Below are 22998 nucleotides of genomic sequence, written 5' to 3'. Positions count from 1 at the left end.
CTATGCTAGAAAGACAAGTCTACACACGCATACATACAAACATATTTAGTATTGCCTTTATAGAGTAACACGAGTACTATAAATATGTGCACAAAATGAATAAAATCTATATAGACATATATTTATATGTATGTGCATAATATATTTATACGTAAATCCAGAAACCAATGTTCCCAGATCGTCAATCCCACTGTTTGTATGAGTATAGATTTGTACGTGCAGGGTTCTTATGGTATCACCGTATACCAATTAATGATCAATCTGCAACTACAAAATAATGCCAAATAAAAATACTTGCAAAGCTTCAACACATATTTTGCCAGTATCTCTGCAAAGGTTTTTAAATATGAAAAGTTTTTAAATTCATAATATACATAGCAGGGAAGCAGACATATTTTTGTGCTCTATTTGTAGAAGCTGCGGAGTTGACAAAGTCTCCTACCTTTAGACAGCCAAAGTAGGTTTATTAGAATTAAAAGCAATTCTCCCTATGTGGAAACAGTTTATGGCTGCTTCCCACGAGAAAAAATACTTGCGAGTAATTGAATTGACACACCGTAGAAAAACGAATCCTTGCATCCTGAATCAACAGTGTAGGAAAGATAGATGTGTATAGATTCTGGCGCTAAACTAGGTGAAAACCACACAAATAAGAAGCTCCCTTTTGTTCCTGGAATTGCTGAGTGCCGTTCAGAAGGCTGCGCTGCCTTCGTAAACATGCCCAATACACGTCAGCACTAATAAGATTCAAACAAAAACATGGAGAACCACAGCTAACCTACAGCAGTTCAATTCAACAAAAGATCGTTCTTGACTAAGCCGTACAGAAATTGTGCCGAAATTATTTTTTTGGCCAGAATATATGTGTCAGTGGCCAGATTCTCAGTAAATATGAAAGTGAGTAAAAACATTTGTTTCAATGGAGTTATGCTGGCTTTACACCATTTAAAAATATGGTTTGCCATTGATCTTCCTCTTTTGTTACCGCTCTCCATGGCTATTCGCTAATATTAAATGAGTGATATCTTTCCATCCACACCTCGTATCTTCTCCCATAAAGATCTCTCTTGTTCAAAACTAATCTTATCTTTCCACTCATCACTTTCTTGAGTCTAAATACATCTATAGAAAAATGGTAATTTTATGAATTTTCTCTAAAAAAAATGAACACACTTTTCAATTGTCTTTTACTTTCCACTGCAACAAGACAAAAAGCAAATAATCAATATCAAAAGTAATTAGCCACAAACATTTTCTTTGAGGCAATTTGGTGGGCTAAGCATAAGCTTTTGCACCTTCTATTTTTAAAGCTCTCATTTTTTATGTAGCTAAAAATTATTTCTAATTTATACTGCAAGTTTAACCACCACCTCACAAATTCAGCATATCACCAGGATATTTCCTTTTCTCTGGTTTGGTCTTGGTTTATGATTTTTCCATTTTTAATATGCATCTGTCTATGATCTACTGGAAAAAAAAAACAACAAACAAACAAACAAAAAAACCAACACCAAATCTGTAAACACTGAAACAAGTATAAGCGTGAAGGTACACAATGTGATCACGTAACTAAGCCAGAAAGGACTGCTCCTGGAAGAACACAAGTGCCCTCAACCCCCTCCACCCCGGTACAAGCTGAGAAAGAAAAGCACCTCTCAGGGTTGGAGCCATAGTTGCCAAAGGAAAACACTTTCTCATTTTCAGATGTCCACAATTCTGTTACATTGACTGTTAAACACGCTTCAGCATAGACATCTCTGTTGGACAAGTGTACAGAACTCCTAATTAAGGGGTTTCGGTTTTGCCACAAAAGGAGCTAGATTGTAATGGCATCTTTTGTCCTATGCTTAGTGAAGGGTGAGATATTGTTTAAATAATTAGTAACACCGCTGGAAGAAAATGCAAGTAATTAGCATAGCTTGACACCCAGAGCAACACCAGTTGCTGTTGTTAGCATCAACAATGTGTCGATTTAAAAAGAAAAATCACAAGAAAGAAAGAAAGTGTCGCTTGAAGCAGTTTTGCTTTTCTTTTTTAAAGATACAATTAACCACCCATTTTTGAATGAATCCACTATACTATCGGCTACCGCATGCTCACTCTTTCAGAATTTTTTCTAAAGGTTTAGGTAGCCTATCTATCAAACCCCATGTATTTTAAAAACTTGTGGCAGCAATATAGCAAACAAGAATCCATTTTTTCAGGTAGGGATTTTGTGATCCACTTGAACATTGAATTTGCTAACAGCACGTGCACATTATGTGTAAGTTAACAAAGACCATCTGCAAGCTTGTACCTACGATTTACCTTAGCAGCAGAGCCAGTGACTCAAGAGGTTGTAACACCATTTACGAAGGAGGAGGCCTGAACATGAAAATGGACCTGAAATTCTCGCCCGTCAGCTACCAAACACTGGTGTGAACAGGTATCGTTCCTTTACTCCTGAGGGATAAGTGCCAATCTACTGACCTGAAAATCTCATTCTCGGAGTTCAGTACATAAACCAGAACAAATTTCTGGGACGGAAGATGCCATGAAGAAAAGAAAGACATGGTTTTCAGATTACCTTCTTGTCCACAGAGAGTGGACGCTGGATCTGGACGGAACCCACCTAGCCTGCTGTTCCTGGGCTCAGAGTATAAACGTGTCATAACTGCTGGCATAATTAGCATGACTGATGCCATCACTGGCATTAGCAAAGTGAAATAGTCTGCCTCATGACAGAGAGGATAGTAACTGGATTTCATGTAGACTAATAATTGTCTGTATAAACTACTTTTAGATAGTTTAGATACAAAGAAAGTCCACACTTCAAAAAAAAAAAGAATTGTACAGATCTTATAAACAGTGATAGGAGTTGCCATTATAAGGAAAGAGTTATTTGACCCAGGCCTGTGCTAACCATTAAATTAGTACTTGAACTACTCTTCAAGGAGGCTGGTGGGAAGTACCCTGTTAGGCTTCTGCCAAGTTAGCTAGACTGGGTACCATCTAATGTGAATGTTACTTGCCTGTCTGAGATACCCATTCAGAATTTGCTTTGGCATCTTTCCACAGAAAAGTCATAGATCATGCAAAACTACCCTCATTTTTTTCCCTAACTATCTGCAATATGAAGTCAAAGATCTCAAGAGACATGCCTTTTAAAGTCTTCTTTCAAGACTTGACATATGTGCGTACATCAACACTGAGAAATGTTTACTATTTTTTTTACACCCTCAAAAATATCCTTATCCACTATTTAATATTGAAGGTATTTCATGTTAAGTACTGCATTCCTACTCATATAAAGCTGATAAACAGTACACTGTTAGCTTACTAAACAGTAGCACCTGTTAAGGAGATAAACCTGCTGGGTTACTGAAAAGCACTGTAAGGCCATGCACCTTCTATTTGCATTTATAGTCCATGTCCCATTTTATCAATGGCCAAACTCTTACCTATTAAAATAACAAACCAGGTCAGAAAGCAAAAATAACAACTCCTCCTTAGTAAATACAAAAGTCTTTAAGAGACGAAAGGAAGCTGTCCGGTCCAGGTGAAGAAGCATCTTCCATTATGTTACTACAATCAGAGAATATGACCTGCATGTTTGCATGTGCACAGAGGCACAAAATCCACACAGCGTGTGGGTGCAGGTTTTACACGCGCTCACATAAAGTTATCCCAGACATGTGCAGCCACTTATCATTGTCTGCAGGTATTTGAGAAAAACCCTCTCAGTTAGTTAAACCTATTAATTCAGTTTCTATTTCCACCTCTGAAATTCTGCGTGGGAAGGCTGGCATATCATCTCCACGCTTGTGATTTCTCAATGGCAGTCCATCTTTAACCCCTTCCCTCCTCAAGCCATGCACCAGCACACGCAGACCGTCTTGGGTGAGTGGGTGCAGGGAAGTGTGGGGTGCTTAATTCCTGCCTTTGCTCTGCGGCAGCACCCAAATGGGCATGAGAGGGACGTGAAGCCAGATGGGTGGGAGGCCACTCGCAGTGGCCTCACTGTTCAGCGGGAGCTGTGCCTCTGCCGGCAGCCTGGAGAGCCACCGGAGCACCCTGTGACCTGGCTGCCCACCGCCACCCGCCCCAGGGCATCCTGCGCGGGGCCAAGGGGATGCCGGAGCCCCCTGGCTACCCGGCAAAGGCGTGTGGCGGAAGCTCACCGAACTGTGGAAATGCCGCAAGAAACTCAGAAACAATTTCGGTTTTGTTTCCAGGACTGCGCCGCCTGCGAGCCCGGGTGGGAGGCAGCGCGAGAAGAGCAGAGCTGGCATTCGGTTTCCCTGGCTGGGCGGGCAGCTGGCATCCCTGAAGCCGGCACGGATAAATGCATCGCCTGTTAGCAGTGTTGCAAAGCTCTTTTCACAATGAAAGCGACCAAATGAAAAATAATCAACAGCGGAGCGTACGCAAAGAATGCCTGACATTTCAATCAGCCCCTGTGTGCGTGCAGTCAGCGCTAAACCTTGCCAGCTGCCACAAATAAAGCTGAAGGTAGATAAGAAAATTCACCTAAACAGTAGTACATGCTGCATATTCCTTATGATAGCTCTAGAGGAAGCAAAGCACAACTGAGGAACCTTTCCTTACGCAAAATCCGACACCTTTTCAACGGTGATGAGCAAATGCAAGTATAGATCTGTATGTGTATCTCATCTGATTAGAGAACGCACACCTCCCTTTCCCAACCCCTGCCCAAATGAGGAATTTAGCATGCAACCAAAGGGGACTTTCCTTCCCAACTATATGCTGCGTGACTATAAAGGCCGATAGGTAGCACTAACCTTTAGCTTGTCATAGCGCTCACTTAAAGCTGCCACCTGATGGTCACGGTGTCGCCCGACCAGTTTACACAAGGCACAGATTAACTGGTCGTCGGTCACGCAGTACATATTAACTTTCTCATCCTCGTGCTCCAAGCACATTAATCCCCTGATGTGAGAGTCCGGGATGGGCTCGATGAGACGATGGCCGGTGAAGGGCTTCTTGTTGGGGTGAGTGGCTTTCAGGCACTCCTCGCAGTAGGACACCTCGCAGGTAACGCAGGTTTTCACTGCCTCCTGGGCAGGGTCCTGGTCGCAGAACTGGCAGAGGACCTTCTCGCAGGACGACATGCTGTTGCTATCGAACGCCCGCTCCCGGCGGGTCTCGCTGGGGGAATTGGGCCCGCTGACCGAGGCTTTCTGAAACCTGTCGATGATGTTCTGCAGGGTGACGTTGCGCTTGAGCCCGTCTAGACCACGCTGGCTGAGGGTGATGACATAGCGGCAGGTCGGGCACTGGAAGGCGGTGATTGACTCCACCGGCTCGTTGGTGGCGCAGTGGGAGACCAGAATGCGGTGCGCGCAGTTGAAGCAGAGGCTGTGAGCGCAAGGCAGCAGCAGCGGGTCTTCAAACAGCTCCAGACAGATAGGGCAGGTCAGTTCCGACTCCAGTGTTTCCATCTTCAGGCAAAGCTTTCCTGTGGCGTCAGCGAAATCCAGGGAAGCTGATCAGCTATCTGGAAACACACGTAAAATTCGATTAGGCGAGAGAGAACATGAGGGGTCAGCCGTGGGGGGTTGTCAACTTTCGCCATTGCTCCTGGGGCTATCAACCCACCACGCCAGGAGGGAGAGCAATTTAAAGTTTTGAACCTGCACATGCACACATCAAGGTATTTAAACCTGGACTGCTTTATTTCTTTTCTTGCCTCTGTTCACTTGAGAATGCAAAAGAAAAGCTCCTTCTTAATTTCTTTCTCTTTCCCTTTCTCTCTCATGCGATCGAGGAAAACAGCAGATGTTTCTGTGCATTATTAAAAACCAAAACGATGACCTTCAAACAGCCTATTACAGAAAAATTAGATTTCTTCTGTAGATGCTGCTTTTGTTTTCACTAATCTACCAGTAAAACTTTTTTAAAAAAACCTTCACCTTTGTATAGCATTGTGGAAGGATTAGTCCAGAGTATTATAACTGATAACCTTAAATCTCTCACTGCTATTACAATTAACAGTTATTTTCCCACATTGAAATTTTCATTTGCTATTATAGCACGAGTACAGCATTTAGAGTACGTTTGTGTTTTCCTGTGTAAATATATATCTGAATATTCACAGGGAATAATGTTTCTAGGAAAGCATGTGATATTTTTACATATATACATATCATGAATATATCGTATATTAGTATACTCCTGTGTATTTCAAGAACATGTGTAGCTGTATTTATATGCACCTGTATTTTTGTGCATGTGTACCTGTACATATATGGACAAACATATAGCACCTACATATTTGCAGAAAGATTAATATAGCCACAGGATGACACAGTGCCGTAGCCGAAATGCCTGAAGAAAGGTAGATGAAATACACGATAAACAGTAGTTTAGCCCAAATTTCTGATGATCCTAACCTATAGTACATGCAGCACCTCTAGAGAGTAAGACAGTGATTTGCTTAGGGGGTTGTGTGTGTGTGCTTGCACTTGTGGTGAGTACTGTCTATTGCTAAAACTTAGGCACTACCGCTCGCTTTAGTGGCCTTATTAATCACCTGAAGGGGATTAGGAACCAACGACTTCTAAATGGAGGGCATGGGATTTTCTGGAGAACGCAGCAGTACCCCCCCCCCGTCAAGAGATCAACTGAAACTTCATTTTGCTTCCTTTCCTGCGCTTGGCGTTACAGAGAGTGGTTTTGAAAGAGTCGCCCTGCGCAGCTCTCCCTGCCTAAGCTCCCGTCAAGGGCCCGTCGCTGCCGCAAGCAGACGGGTCAGTGAAGCAGAAGCAAAAGCTATGCTTCACACTCACAGAGCTGTACCTCTTCACAGTACAATCTATTTAAGCTTTGTTGCTCATAACTGAGGACGGCTTCAGATGGCACAGCTGCGTCGTCTTTACACTGTAAAGTCATTGTTCGGTTGTGTGAACTCTCGCCTCCTCCCCTGGCCAGGGAAAAGGAGGGACGGACAAGAATGCCCCACAAACAAACCTTAGTTCATTAAGGGTGAGGAGAGCTGAGGGCTCATTAGCAGCCTTGGGAACCGAGCCTGCTTGAACCTTCTGTATTTCGTGACAATTAGTGTGGGGAGCGCCATGGCAGTGTCAGGAATGCTACCTATTACCTCAATATGAACCACAGCAAAAAGGAAAGTTCAGCAAACAGAGGCAAGGTTCAGACTGCCCATTGGTATTTAGTCCTGCCGGCTCTGCGGGAAGAGCAGCAAGGCGTCTGTTCCAGAGGTATGCTCAGAAATTAGGATACTTGGCCTCTTTGCACTAATGCGTCCTTTCATTCTGCCAAGAAATCTGAGCATTTCAAAAATGCACCGATCCCATCGCAAAATTTGCTTTCCTCTGTCTTCTGTGATGCTGATCTTACTTGAAATAAAGTTCAGTTTGCCAAAGATTAATTCATTTGTAACTATCCATCAGCTGCCGTAATTGCATGGTGCATCTGGTCAAAATTAAAGGCCTGGCAATTTGATATAAGCAGGAAGACAACTCCCCTCGTCTCTCCTCGGCCATAGCCACACAGCACAGAAAATGCTTCATTTCTACAAATGAAGACCAGTTTGTCTTTCCTCCTCTTCAGTCTCTGTATCACAGAAGTCCCAGAAGATCAAAATCTCATTCACATTGTTTGAATCCCTTCCACACCACAAGTGTGTACCTCATCATCCACTTATCCTGCAGGCTGAATGCTGCACTGGAAATGGGAGAAGGGGATTTGGGGTTGGCAGGAGACAACATTTTAAAAAGGCAAACTTTTTAAATCATTGCTCATCTACTGGCAGTCCAGTGAAAACCTGCCAACCTTTAGGGTTTGTTTCTTAGGACTGTGCTTGGTGTAGGGGGCTTTCTGCCGTGCTATTCTTTCGGTACAAAATCCCTCCTCATCCTTTGAATGACAAACAGTTTCATTCGGTCAGTGTTCTGCTCAAAAGCACTTTTTTTAACTGAAGGTTTTTTTATGGTGCTTATATAAAAGAGAGGTACAGATAAACAGATAAAAGCAGCAGAAAAACATTGGCATCACTGCCTCATGGAAAGATGTTTGAACACCACCGTCTCAACTGATGACTAATTCTGATCTATGTGACCTGAATGAGCAGCAGCTCAGCCCTGACTAATGCTATTCAGCATGAGCAAGGGTGCCAAAATCTGATCTTAGATTGTAAACGCCTTGGAATAAGAGCCTATCTTCCAAAGCAATCAAAGTTGAGCGCACTGATAGAAACCAAAAAATGACATTTCCCTGTTTTCTTTTGCAGTTGCTAATAAGTCAAAGCACACTGCACCTGGGACTGAATAATGAATGCTTTAAGAGGCACTGAAGAAGGGCTATATTTTCTGGGCAATCCAGTGATTACTCTTTAATCAACTGCAATTCTGCTTCCGCATTTAGGTTGGTGCCTGAAGTACAGTGTGCTGCTGATCCAGCTACAAAATCTTTAAAACTCACTGGCCCTTGACTTAAGGTTTCATTTTCGGTATTTTTTTTTTCTTGAGAGTGGTAGAGAGTCCATAGCTACAGTCAACTGGAAGATTAGGCAGAAACTCAATACGCATGGTTTATATATGCACATGGTTGTATTGCATATTCAACATGGCCCACAAATGGAAAGCCACATAGACAGCCTCCAGACACAGAAAGGAAAGAAGGAATTTTGAGTACATAATTTTATATTTGGAAAAATATGAAATTACTGGCAGAAAATTATACTATTACCAAAATGTCAGTGAAATGAGTAGTATTATTTTTCTACCCACGAGGTGGTTTTAAGAACAGATATCAAAGTAAAAGTGATTGTCAAAAGACAAGTGTTATTTAAAAATCAAAAATGTACTTAAGTAACTTTGGAGCTGGCTTCTCCCCAGCACATAAGGATTAGTTATGCAATATGTGGTAAGCAATGCAGTAAATGAAATCCCAATCTCACTGTAGTTCCTGGCAAACTTCTACTAACCCTAGTGGAATTAGCATCTTTGTACCGCTTGTTTTAAGCATGACATATTTTGCAGGTTGTATTACTGCCTTCAGTTGCACAGAAGTAGAGACAGAACAGAAATTAAAACTAAAACGGAACTAGATAAATTTCAGTATGTTAACTGCTGGTAGAGCTGAATAGATCTGTCAAGCTGTTTCATAACTGGATGAAACGCTATGCTGCAAAAATGCTTCCATTTCTTTTATACTTGAAAAATTACGGATCAGAGAGAGTACCGAAGTCCAGAAGACTGTTCCCATTGATCTCAATGAGACCCTAGTAACCAAAGACCAAAAATAATTTTCCTGAGGAGGACATAAAATATGCAACTCATAACTCTTCGAAACATTACTATTTATAGGAAAATCTGGTGATGTGGTGGCCCTGAAATCATCCTAGGGCTGACTGAAGGCTGACTTCTGATTTTTCATTGCTAGGAATGCCAGTGTTATGGATGATCTCTATGCTTTAAGTACAGAAAGCAGTATATAGAAGCAGCAGGATAAAAATACCTTGGTGGTGTTGGTGGGAGGAGACTTCCATGAACCAGAACTGTAAGCACATCCTCACAGGAAGCAACACACTTCTATATTCTGAAGAAATCATGTGATGTTAGAAAGTGATAGAGGAGCCAACAAGGACCGGTGCCATACTGGATCTTGTTCTCACCAACAAGGAGGCGCTGGCGGGAAATGTGAAGCTCAAGGGCAGCCCTGGGGGCAGTGACCATGAAATGGTGGAGTTCCAAGATCCTCAGGGCAGAGAGGAGAGCACACACCAAACTTACTACCCTGGACTTCAACAGAGCAGACTTTGACCTCTTCAGGGATCTGCTTGGCACAGTACCATGGGATAAAACCCTGGAGGGAAGAGGGGCCCAAGAAAGGTGGTTAATATTCAAGGATCACCTCTTCCAAGCTCAGGAGCGATGCATCCCAACAAAGAGGAAGTCAAAGGGCAAATATAACCTCTATTTTCAAAAAGGAAGACATGGAAGACCCAGAGAACCACAGGTCAGTCAGTCTCACCTCTGTGCCTGACAAGGAGCAAAACCTCCTGGAAACTCTGCTGAGGCACATAGAAAACAAGGAGGTGACTGATGACAGCCAGCATGGCTGCACCAAGGGCAAGTCATGCCTGACAAATTTGGTGGCTTTCTACAAAGGGGTTACAGCAGCAGTGGATAAGGGAAGACCAACTGATGTCATCTACCTGGACTTGTGTAAAGCGTTTGACACCATCCCACGCAATATCCTGGTCTCTAAATTGGAGAGACATGGATTCAACAAACGGACCACTCGGTGGATAAGGAACTGGCTGGACGGTTGCACTCAAAGAGTTGTGGTCAATGGCTCGATGTCCAAGTGGAGAGCAGTGACGAGTGGCATTCCTCAGGGGTCGGTACTGGGACCTGTACTGTTCAACATCTTTGTCAGCGACATGGACAGTGGGGTCGAGTGCTGTTTGACACGCTGGAGGGGAGGGATGCCATCCAGAGGGACCTGGACAGGCTGGGGAGGTGGGCCCAAGCCAACCTCATGCACTTCAACTAGGCCAAGTGCAAGGTCCTACATCTGGGTCGGGGCAATCCCAAGCCCAAATACAGGCTCGGCGGGGAATGGCTGGAGAGCAGCCCTGAGGAGAAGGACCTGGGGGTGCTGATTGATGAGAAGCTCAACATGAGCCAGCAATGTGCGATCGCAGCCCAGAAGGCCAACCGTATCCTGGGCTGCATCAGAAGTGTGGCCAGCAGGTCAAAGGAGGTGATCCTGCCCCTCTACTCCACTCTCGCGAGACCCCACCTGGAGTACTGCATCCAGCTCTGGAGTCCCCAGCATAAGAAGGACATGGACGTGCTGGAGCATGTCCAGAGGACAGCCACGAGGATGATCCGAGAGCTGGAGCACCTCTCCTATGAGGAGAGGCTGAAAGAGTTGGGGCTGTTCAGCCTGGAGAAGAGAAGGCTCCGGGGAGATCTTATTGTGGCCGTCCAGTACCTAAAGGGGGCCTACAGGAGAGCTGGGGAAGGACTTTTTACTAGGGCATGTAGTGATAGGACGAGGGGGAATGGCTTTAATCTGGAAGAGGGCAGGTTTAGTTTAAATATTAGGAAGAAACATTAGGAAGGTTGCCCAGAGAGGTTGTTGAGACCCATCCCTGGAGGTGTTCAAGGCCAGGCTGGATGTGGCCCTGGGCAACCTGGTCTAGTGGGAGGTGTCCCTGCCTATGACAGGTGGGTTGGAACTCGATGATCTTCAAGGTCCCTTCCAACCTAAACCATTCTATGGTTCTAGCAAAAACATCATGATGCCTGCATGGATGAACAAGGAGCTCTTGGACAAACTCAAACACAGAAAGGAAGCCTACAGAGGGTGGAAGCAAGGACAGGTAGCCTGAGAGGAATACAGAGAAATTGTCCAAGCGGCCAGGGATCAGGTTAGGAAAGCTAAAGCCCTCATAGAATTAAATCTGGCCAGGGACGTCAAGGGCAACAAGAAAAGTTTCTACAGGTATGCCAATGATAAAAGGAAGACTAGGGAAAATGTGAGCCCTCTCCAGAAAGAAACAGGACATCTAGTTATCTGGGATATGGAGAAGGCTGAGGTAGTCAATGACTTTTGCCCAGGTCTTCACTGGCAAGTGCTGAGTTTAATGTGCTTGGTTGATGAGTAGCTCAACATGAGCTGGCAATGTGCGCTTGCAGTCCAGAAAGCCAACCGCATTTTGGGCTGCATCAAAAGAGGCAAGGCCAGCAGGTCGAAGGAGGTGATTCTGCCCCTTTACTCCACTCTTGTGAGATCCCACCTGGACTACTGTGTACAGCTCTGGAGCCCCCAACACAGCAAAGACATGGACCTGTTGGAGCAAGTGCAGAGGAGGGCCACAAAGATGGCCAGAGGGCTGCAGCATTCCTCCTGTGAGGACAGGCTGAGAGAGTTGGGGTTGTTCAGCCTACAGGAAAGATGAGGAGGGACTCTTTATCAGAGTGTAGTGATAGGACAAGGGGTAATGGTTTCAAACAGAAAAAGGGTAGATTTAGATTAGATATTAGGAAGAAATTCCTTATTACCAGGGTGGTAAGGCACTGGAACAGGTTGCCTAGGGAAGTCATAGAGGCCCCATCCATGGAAGTATTCAAGGCCAGGTTGGATGGGGCTTCGGGCAATGTGGTCTAGTGGGAAGTGCTGCTGCCCCTGGCAAGGTGATTGGAACTAGATGATCTTTAAGGTCCTTTCCAACTCAAACCATTCTATGATTCTACAATTCTATGAAAGGTATTGCAAACCACACATTGCTACGTGGAGCTGTTCTCATGGTAAATACCCCCATATGCCTCCTGTACACACAGGCTAGCGCTCTTTCTGCACCCAAACAATCAGAAAATTGCAGCTAAAGTCCAAAACAATTATTCTGCTAACCTCCTTGGGAAAAAGAAAAACATCCAGCAGTAATACCGTAGGACCTGGTGATGTTACAGTAATAAAATACTTCAAAAAGCTAGCAGCTTTCTTTAAAGTTGGATGTGGATAGGACATTTCAGTCTAACTAGTAATACTCACCAGAGAGGTGACTGGTGACCTGACATGGACTTAACATTTATCTGTTTTTCATTGGTGTTAACTAGATGATCGATAATATTGATAATTATTTATATTTGTTGTATTAACAAAGTAATTACAGTGTGATATTGCCGAAGAACATTCTTCACCTTAACTCGGTACATTCAAGCCAGAACATGGTATTTCTGAAGTGTTAATGTAATGTCTGAAGTAAAATGCCTGAAATATAAAACTACACTTAAAATGAATGTATCGAAAATTCCAGTATACCGAGGTCACTTTTTGTCAGTAAAACAACACAGAATTCTCCCCATGCAGAATAAATCACTAGCTATTAGAATAAGCTAGCAGGCAATGTTTTAGCATTCTATGTGTTGCCCCTGCTCCTTTTCTATTCCAGCTGCGCCTACAGTCTTCAGGGAAGGTGAGAAGAGAATCTACCAGGAGTGAAAAAGTGGTGGAAGGAGATGTCCTACGAAGCTTCACTTTCCACTCTGGTAAAGGTGGAGCTTATAGTATGAATTAAAGCTGTTTCAGTGAACTTTTAAATTGTAGTGAACTCAGTGACATTGAAGGAGGAAACAGAGCTGTAGGCCATTCTGGAAATTTTAAGTCTCTAAGTAACAAATAGCACAGGGCAAAGGAGTTGGACTTGTGCCATGTTCCAAAATTCCTTGGTGTGTTATCTCTCTGGCAAAATCGCAGTTTGTCATGTTTTGGTGAATTATGGACAAATACACCCAAGCAGGTTCAAACAGCAATTTTTCCTAATAATATTTTCTAACAATTTGTTGTATTAAGGCTACTACTGAACGCCTACTACAGTAAGGCTATCTCGCCCTTAGTCCTTCATATATAGGAATGTTCATAAATGGACAGAAGACCACAGGCTAAATTAAAGACCAAACACTTGAAGATTAAGTATTTTTGTGGAACACACTTGCTGACTTTTTCAGTTAGAAAATCAAATTTATTAAACTGCCATTATATGAATATGAAATTTTGTATGAAATACGAACATGTAAGAATGAAAAGTAACAAAACGTGTTATGCATGTATGCATGCATATGTGTGTGCATATAAATATGTATCCTAGATTTATAGTATAAGAAGCATACCAGTCAACACACACAATATTCCTGAATAAATACAGCAAGTGGTTAAGCAAGCTACTATCATAATACACAACTGTAGTTTTCTCTTAAGTGCATTATAAAAGGAAAATTTTAAATTTACATTCTTGTCATAAAATGTGTTATGGGCAATAAAAAAACCACTTGCAATTTCTTCTGTTAGCTTTAAAAAAAAGAAAAAAAAAGAAAATCCTGTTCTTTTTGCCATTTTCTATCCTGTTCTGGGATATACACAAAACTGTCTTGGGAACAACTTTTCCTTCCAACAAGAGAATGTGATTGTTTCACATCGCATTCAATAAGCATTTCACATGTGATTAAACCAATGGACTGCTTCATAGCCCAGTTTGTCCCAGATCCATTACAGCTTTTACCTTCTGCAGCACAGACATTGAAATCTATGAGTACTCGTGATGCTAGTAATTGCTAGCAGCCCAGCTAGTGAGATGTAAGTAGTGTAATTTTTGTAAGTAGCATAAAAGGACCTAATAATCCAAACTCAGATTTTTTTCATTAGAAATGTTTAATGAAAACTTCTATAAAGCTGAAGAAAGCAAGCTGCGCGCACACCTCGAAGCAAGCAAATATTTGTTTTCCCACTGTTTTTTCTCAAAGCAGTGCAAATTAATAAATATTCAAAGGACAGTGCTGTTCAAGAGCTCCTGATATGCAAAAACAAATACTCAGCATAAAAGAAAATGACTAGTTCATCCTTGTCATGCATTTTCACTGACAGAAGAATGATTAGCTGCCTTGCCCAGAAGTTAAACGCAGTGTTTCCATGATGTTGAAATAGATGTTTGCAACATTTAAAGGATATTAATACAGCAAAAGCAATCTGCTATGCTGTCTGTAGTGATGTAAAGCCTAGACAACATCTCTCTCCAGTTTAAACATGTGCTAGTAGGAGAATATATTTTCAAAAAGCCGAATCCTGTATGTTATTCAGTGAGATAAGAACATCTCAGAGAATTAAGGTCTTTGGCATAACATCACATATTCCGTCTCATGGGAGCTAAAACAATAACTAAGCCTCAAAAGCTAACAGGCAAGAAAAAGAAAATCATGTCTTGTAAATCCCAATGCAATCAATAAATAGCTGATTTAACATTATCTTTATTATTAGATACAGTATTTCACATGTATACATAAATCTGTACTAGTATACATTTGGAATGCTTTTGGACCTTTATTTTTTATATTCTTCCAACTCTTGTAGCTTTACATTCTTTAGACACAAGATTTAGTATTTCCTCTAAACGTTTCAGGGGAGCAAAAGGAAAGGATTGTTTAATCTTTAGCACATGTGAATCAGCATAGGTCCACTGGCATCATCAGTGACCTCCTAGCAAATTTTGGGCTGAACATCTGCTCCCAAAACCTCTTGAATTAAGTTCATGTTCTTCATTTGAGAAATTTATTCTGGGGCATATCTTGGCTATACGACAACAAATATTGAGGAAGTGGGTTCACATCTTGGCCTGGATACCGGCAGCATGGGAAAAAATGACTAGAGCAGCCCCAAATATCTGGGAAAGCTTGCCAGAGGGGACATATTGCTGTAACATCCCCTCTCATTTTTTCCTCTCTCATTTCAAGCTAAGAGCTTCATAGATGATGGATGCTACTCTGCAAAAAAAAGGAAAGTAAAATTATTTTACCCAAACAGTAAATACCATCAGTTTTCATAGGGGTTTGGTTGCACAGTAGAGCTAGAATTCTCTCACCTCTCCGCAGCTGGGAATTTCACTTGTGTAATGCCTTAGGTGACATGGTACTCCCTGACCTTTAGTGCAGATGATACAGCAACAGAAATAGCCAGAAATAGCCAGAAATAGTTCAGCACATTCCTTCTAGTCATATGTGTTCACACATACTGATGCCTAATTTAGTGCAGCTTGGAAACACCCGGGCCTTTAAGCTACTGCAAGTTTTCATGGGAGATCTTAGGGTGGCCTAAAGAAATTATTGCATTCTCTTTCCAGAAAGTTGTCCTTTTTCCTGCAGCTAAGTAAAGGGAATCGTAAATACTACTTAAATTCATAACCATCACCTCCACCTAGATAATGGCATTATAAATTCTCAAGGAAGAAGCCCAAGGTCTGCCTGCTTATCAAAGGCTGCCTTTAAAATAGCAGCAGGAAATGTCCCAGGAACTACAACAGCTATGAAGGTGGGACCTAACCTACCACACAGGACTCTGAATTTAAACTACCTGCAAGATGCACTTTTGATGAACTAAAGCTCCTTATGTTTATAAAGCTATCCCTATCGCATTACAAGGCACACAATGCTAGCTTCTCACTTCTCCTGCTCGCTGCTGCTCTTATGTGATCATTAAAAAAGCCTATAAAAGGTTTTAGATTTTTTTTCTTTTAAAGAACAAACACACATTCTCAGAGTTATATTCTGCACATTTGCAAAGACTACAAAGAGATTATAGTGATTGCAAAAAAAACCCACTGTCCAACATGGAGGAGCTCCTTCTAATTTATGCCTGCTGTACTCTCAGTACAGTGAACTCCATAAGATCAACGGTGTATTTAAGAATCAAGATTGTAATCAGGTAATTAGAAGGGGAAATTAGCTGTGAACCATGGGAGGGTGGAGGACAAGGAACAAATTATATCTGCGCTCTGAAGGTAATCTATTTTAGACCTCTGACAGAAACCTCTTTCACTGGTGCAGGAACCATCCAGCTCAGGCTTCCTGGGCCCAGGAATAACAAAATGGGAACCAGCAGGGCTGCTCCTTCATTTGGGGAGCAGAACACTCATGCGAGCCCTCACCAGTCCCCAGGGACTGCTCTGAGACATTTCCCATCCTACTGGTGTCACCAGGCCACCATGAGCATGCTTCTTCCACCCCACCTTGGGGTACTAGGCTCCAGTTCTCCATTAGCAGGATGATTTTAGGAGCATTCTTTGGCCCTGTAGACCAGAACAGAGATCTGCCAATACCCTGTAGCAAATCACTAGCAGAAGTAGCAATTCCTCTCTCTTGCTGCAGAGTGGTTCCTAAACACAGAGCGTGACATTCATCTAATCTGGTGTCTGTAGGGTCCTTTGGTAGTCAATAGAAAGAAACAGGCATCTCTAAAGGCATGTAATTTAAACTATTTTAGATTATCTTTAGGATTAAGAGATCTGTGCCTTCTAGATATGCTTATTTCATTCCAGGTATAATGGAACTTCAGAACATAAGAAATTAAGACTACATCAAATAACAAGCAACTATTCCCAGTGCTCTTGAGCTTTAAAAAAAGAAAATGGAGAATCTACATCTATTCTCTGTTATTCTTATGAGCTCATCAATCACTTGTTTAGTCAAATTTGGTTCCAATAATTGTCTTCCAATGTGCCTCATTTCTATAATTTTCTGTATTTAAAGATCCAAGAGGATACACAGAAAACTGAATTGAGTTGCAGAATGATCCCAAAGCAACCCGTTTCCAGCTGACACTACTGAGTGGGAATTTTTCTGGATCCAGACGGTTCTGGTCCCTGCTGCATGGGAAAGGCACGCAGACAATTCCCCAGAACCAGATGCAATGGGGTCTGCACTAAGTCTTACGACCAGCTTGCTTGGCATGACAAACCTAACTTCAACGTCTGTATTTTATTCATCGTTTTCTGACAAAATAGTAACTTTCCTTCCTATACTGCAGAACACGAAACAGGTGCAAGACTCTTGTCCTTCCAACTGTTCATCCCTGTCCTTTCTGCCGTCCCACCGCAGCTCTCTAACAGGCTTCAAAGGGTTAAGTTTCTCCCACTCACAATACCAAGGAGCGTAGTAACCACTTGACCAGTCCTCTCCTCAGGTTGCTTGGCACTACCAAATGGCAATATTAACCCAACTAACCCCCAAATGGTTAGTGCATGAGTAAAATAGTGCATGAGTAAAAATTCTGACCCCGACAGACGAGGACCCAAAATGAAAGCAGCAAAATCAACTGAGAAGAGAAAGAAGTACAGAGTTGTATGTGGTGGTTAACAAGAGCCGGCTGTTCTGCCCCTAAACACTCAAGGGTTTGGCATCCCAACTCAGCCTGTTCAGTGAGGTACCACCCCTCACTCCCTATGAGATGCAAAGTCTTAGTCTTTATTCCTTGCTAATAAAGCTAAATCCTAAGAAGGTGGCAAGTTTCCACTTAACCTCTCTTCAGGACTTTCTAAGTCATGTCAGCTCGTGCTTTTTGCAAAGAACCAGTAATGCTTTAGTGCTTGCCAGAGGCACGCCCACACGTATTTTATTTCTTGAGAAAGTGTTACTTAACAGAAACATACCACAATAAACCCTGGTGATCTCAAATATTTTCTTTTATGCATTTACATCCTTTAAGAATGTTATCCTTTAAAGACTTTTTGAAGACCTGAGACAAACCAGTCATTAACCACAGCCACATAGTCTCGCCTCACAGGTTTTTAGTAACCACAGTGTGGCAAAACTCCATTGCTTCAAGCTAAGAAATTAGAAGCAGCAAAGGGCTGCATTGTATCAGCAATGTAATTTGCAGCTTAGAATCTGAAGTGGTAAATAGCGCTAGTCTTTTTAAACCCGACTGATGACCAGAGAGATGATCTGGGAGCCGAAGTAAGTTAGGAAACCAGGTAATACCAGTTTCTAATTCAGCTAGTGAAGTGATAAGAAAAAATTATCCAATTTACCTGTGCTTCATTTGACATCAACCAGAAAGCTGTACAACAGCCAGAAGATCCAGTATTAAATTTAAGACCACTCCGTCAAAGTGAAAATATTGTCTTTTTGAGCTGTTACTACACAGTGCCTTCATTGCCTAAAGTCCCAGTTGCCTCCAGCCCTGAGATGTGGGTGGTGTTTGGTTCCTACAGCTCTTCATCTGTGCCTCGGGAAAGGCCTTGCTGAGTAGCCTCATGAAATGAATGGAAAGTGCTTTTTAACTACCTGGCTATGGCTAAGTCTTCTGCCAAACACATGCACGCGAGAAGGGTCCATTGGCTATAGGTGGTTGGACTACTTACTAGTTTGGTTGGACTACTTACTAGTTTACTTGACATCCTCAAATTAATTGTCCTGCAGACAGTCTTCAGAACATCCCAAAAGGGAGTAGGAAAAGACAGCTAAAATGAGCAATTGCTTCTGAAAAACTGTACCATTACCCCAGACAGACCTCTCAAGTAAAAGATTCTCAACGTCACTTACAAAATAGCTTAGTAGCTTTTAAGATAGGATGGAAAGAGAAAACAGTAGCTTAATTACATCCCTGTGAGACATTCCTCATCAACAACATGTAAAACCTCACAGTTTATCTCAAAAAACTAGAATAAATTGTACGTTTCCTGTCAGCTAGCAAGCAGGTCACTGTTACTGTAATAAAGAGAATAGCACTCGTGAAAGAATTACTGGCATGCATCTGCACAACCTCCAGCCTCAAGCTTTTTTTTCCAGGACCTTGTTAAATATCTACTTTAAAATTTGACTGAATGTCAGCTTATCTTCTCAGACAATTGCTCAGCTTGAAATATTGTACTGGGAAAATCACGTTAGAAATTCTGTACCTGTGGACTATACATGCTTCTCATCCTCTTAAATGTATGGCGCGTTTTGTGGGCTTTTGTGGATACAGAACTTGCATAGAAAAATAACGGTAGTGATCAGACCATCACTCTGAGCATACTGGTGCCAAAAAGTACATCCTTTGAAAAAACATCATCTCTCGGCCATCATACTTAAACATGTCTTCACTTTAGGTTATGTAACTTCATCAGTTACACATAAATAAACGGGATTTGAAAGACTTTGCACAAGGAGTGGAGCAGGCTTCAGGGAATGACCATATTTTTTTCATTCTTCTCATGTAAACATGTATCTCAGCCTTCATCTGTTATTTTTAAAACAGAACTATAATGTTCCAGATGTTGTTAACAGTATGAAGATGCTAACACCCCCTTTATCTCTCTTACTAGTTTTATGACAACTAACAAGACAACAATAAGCCCTTGTTTGAAAACACAAGACGAAAAATAATCTCTGCTAAAAAATTTCCCTTTTCTTCCCGAGTTTTCAGTACCGAAAAGATAATTTGTCACAGCAACGGAACAAACCTCAGCTCCTCCCTTACGACTGCTAAACGCATTATAAAATCCTTCCTAAACTACTTGCAATGGCAAGCCTAAACATACGCATCGGCTCCAGCTCCCGAGAAGCCAACCAGCCGCATACCCACCGCTGGATCCCGCCCTACATCTTCTGGCTGCAACATTGCTGCGGAGACAGGGACCACGCTGACCCTCTCGGAAAGCACCGGCAGCCCAGCCAGGACAGGCACTAGCAGCCACCACCGTCCCAGTAATCCTGTGGCAGCGGTGACCGTGTCTGCAACTGCGAGACAGTCACGGCCGAAACACAACAGGAAAATCTCCCCTACAATTGCAGGAAAACCCGCTCCACCTAACTGCCTCCGCCAGGATCCAGCGCTCCCAAAGCCAGCCCTTCGTGCTGCGCCCACAGCTAAATGCCTCCTCTCCCTCCCAAGGGCCAGCCTCGGCGGGGTGGGAAGACAGGGAGAAACGGGTCCTCTCGCAGAGCATCCCAGCAGTGGGACGGCACTGCCTCGCCGCCCGGGCGAGGGAAAGCTCAGCCCTGGGGGCAATTAACCCAGCATGGAGTGACAACTGACCAGCCGGCAGCACCCAGGCCCATAACAGGAGGCTGACCCGGACTGGCCAAACCTGTCAGGCACAAAATGAACTTCTTACAAATCGACGTTCTCCAGAAAGGCAGAACTCTGCACAACAGACTTGCGGTAAATGAGCAGTTCACTTATTTGTACCGTTTCCTCCAAATATTACTCAAAAACTTAACAACACAAAGTCCAGAAGGAGTTTGCCTAAAGTGGGGACAGATCATAGTACCTGAGGGAAAGACTCTTCTTCCTACAAACAGCACGGAGATCCCACTTTCTGAAATTCAGCAGGTGAAACACAAGATGATAGCTGTTCCTTCATTATTTATTTTTTTCCTAGCTAAACTTGTGTGTAAGCAGCAAACTGCAACAGAAAACTACAACTGCTTCAGCAAAGTGCCCAGGAGGAATCCTGATTGAAGTCACACCAGACATTTGGTCTCCAACCAAGGTGTTAAAAATTCATGCAAAGTCAAAACAGCAGGAAAGAATTGCTTCCTTGTGTTCTCCGTTTTTCATGTTGCAATGCCCTCTTTCATACAATGGTAACACAACAAAGTGAAACAAAACATACCTCAGACATTTGAGCATAAGGTTGCAAATCCACACTGTCTTTGGTCTGTCTTCCATGGACAAGCCTGCACTTTGTTCTCATTGAAACAATAAACAACTGTTGTGATTAGTTAATTTCCTATTCGTTTCATTTCCTTGAAACAATAGACCAGTCCCCTCACAAATGCACACGCTTCATAAGGTTTTTAAAGGTTTCTGCTGGCAACGTCTGTTAGCACGTGGGTGGAATGACAGGTTGTAACTGGTGAAAGGAACATGCAGAAAGCAAGACAGATGTGCGGAGGGATTACGATTATTGGAACTCTTTTCCATGATATTAAATGTCGACGGATAATCTATAGTCAAGTCAATTTCTAAGCCCAGTAGGGGCTGTAGCGCAAGTCCTAGTCGGAAAGATTTTAGATTCCTCAGCTCATATTCTGTCCTTGATCTTTCATTAAACAGCATCATGCAGCTTCTTTGGACTGTACCTTCAGCCACGTGGGCTCACACTCATCCAGACACATTTGGGATCAATCAGTCCAAAGACCAGTATTATTAGCAGATGCTGCCTTGCTGCTCTGTTTGTCCACATTATAGCCAGCCTGAGTTTTTCACGCCCTTTGCTTGCAGACAACTAGCCACAGTCTGAAACAGAGTTTCAATAAATATAGTCTTTTATATTTAAATCTTCTCCTTAATCAATCACAAAAGTGATGCAAAACAGTTCCAATAATCTTAATTCTACTGATAAATCTGCCTTGATTTCTGCGTGTGCCTCTTCAGTCTGAGGGTAACTTTGTGTATGTTTTAATAGACAATACTGGAAGAAGCTTTCAAAACTTATCTGAGTATTTCTATATGATGGTATGTCTGCGAAGGCTTCAGTGCACTTTTCACTGCACATACACAAGTATGCACATGCACATGTGTGCAAGTAAGTAATTATGGGTTCGAACCAACAGCCTCAATAACTTCTACCTGTGTCACTGGCTATGCCAGTTTGTTTCAGTTATCATTCAAGAACCTTAGCTTAAGATAAAGAACACATCTGACAATTATACACATCCCCTACCATACTAATCTCCTTTCTTCCACTTTCTGAACGCATGCGTCAAGTATAAAATAGATGACTTCTAGCCTCCCTCCTCTGCAATGTCTATTGAAATTCATAAAAGCCCCACTAGACAAGTCTTTGGATATGGAGTTAGATTCTCATGTAGCAGAAGGATTGAGCTATACGACCGAATGTGACCAAATTATCACAGTTCAACAAGATACCATCTTCAGAGCTCCGAGCCAACACAGCTGTGCATTTGCATACTTATGGTACCCACTGAGAGCTTTGGTGAATCTTACTAAGGAAACACAAGATGCGTCTGCCACCAATGGCCCCTTTCTGCTGAAAGCTGCCACCTTCACCACAGCTCCTGAGTTTCTTTGCAAGGTACAAACTAAAAAAACGATTGCTCAAGGTGTATATGGTTGCAGTAAGTTACAGCAGGGGAAAGAACCAGATAGCCGGTGACAGTAATTTCTTAAGCTATGTCCAAAAGATTCACTAGATTTCAACTGGCAATGTCCCTAGCCCAATCGGGTTGTGCAGAAATCCAGTCTAAGACTCTGAGCTTAATATATTACTAGAGAGGTAAGTTAACGTATCTGAATTTAACGCAGCTTAAGGCTCAGATACTTAACAAATATCCATTTATTGAACCACTGTAAAATTATGATTTCATCATGTGTAAGTTCTAAATTGTGTATTTCTGAGGACAGAACCTCCAGAATTTATCTATTTGCTCTGCAACCTTCTGTTTCTGAAGGATTCAGGGTCAGCTCTGCATGGGAAGAGTTTGTCCAGTGTGATCCTGTTGTTTCAGGGAGCGCCAAATAGCATGCTTTGTATTCTCCACACCTTGTAGCTGTGCTGTAGAGTTACCCAGTATTATTCTGGTTACAATGCTCCTTGCAATCAAGAAACAGAGCTCCTTAGGAGCTGGAGCAGATCAACAACAGGACAGAAACAAGCAGGTGCCCAATTAAGTTATAAGAAGTTCCGTTTCCACGAAACATTCAAAGTCCTAGAAAAAGATAATACCAGGACTGACTGGGAGAAGC

The 22998-nt window shown here is 42.5% G+C and overlaps 1 protein-coding gene across 1 annotated transcript in view; it reads right to left on the bottom strand.

Moving 5' to 3' along the window:
* Window positions 1–19949, bottom strand: part of MID1 (midline 1) — a gene marked incomplete at its 3' end in the record, with an annotated part of 117279 nt that extends 97330 nt beyond the window's left edge. Inside the window, exons 1-2 of the mRNA XM_082497104.1 lie at window positions 19870–19949; window positions 4782–5497 (exon numbers count right to left, since the gene is read on the bottom strand). Coding sequence (XP_082353230.1) covers window positions 4782–5441 — 660 coding nt within the window. The 5' untranslated portion in view covers window positions 5442–5497; window positions 19870–19949. The remainder of the gene's footprint in view (window positions 1–4781; window positions 5498–19869) is intronic.
* Window positions 19950–22998: the final 3049 nt, after the last annotated feature.

This window comes from Vanellus vanellus (genome assembly GCF_965231255.1).
Source record: "Vanellus vanellus genome assembly, chromosome: 1".
Lineage (NCBI taxonomy): Eukaryota > Metazoa > Chordata > Aves > Charadriiformes > Charadriidae > Vanellus > Vanellus vanellus.
Note: the sequence above shows the minus strand (reverse complement) of the source record. Positions and strands in the feature narration are given on the sequence as shown.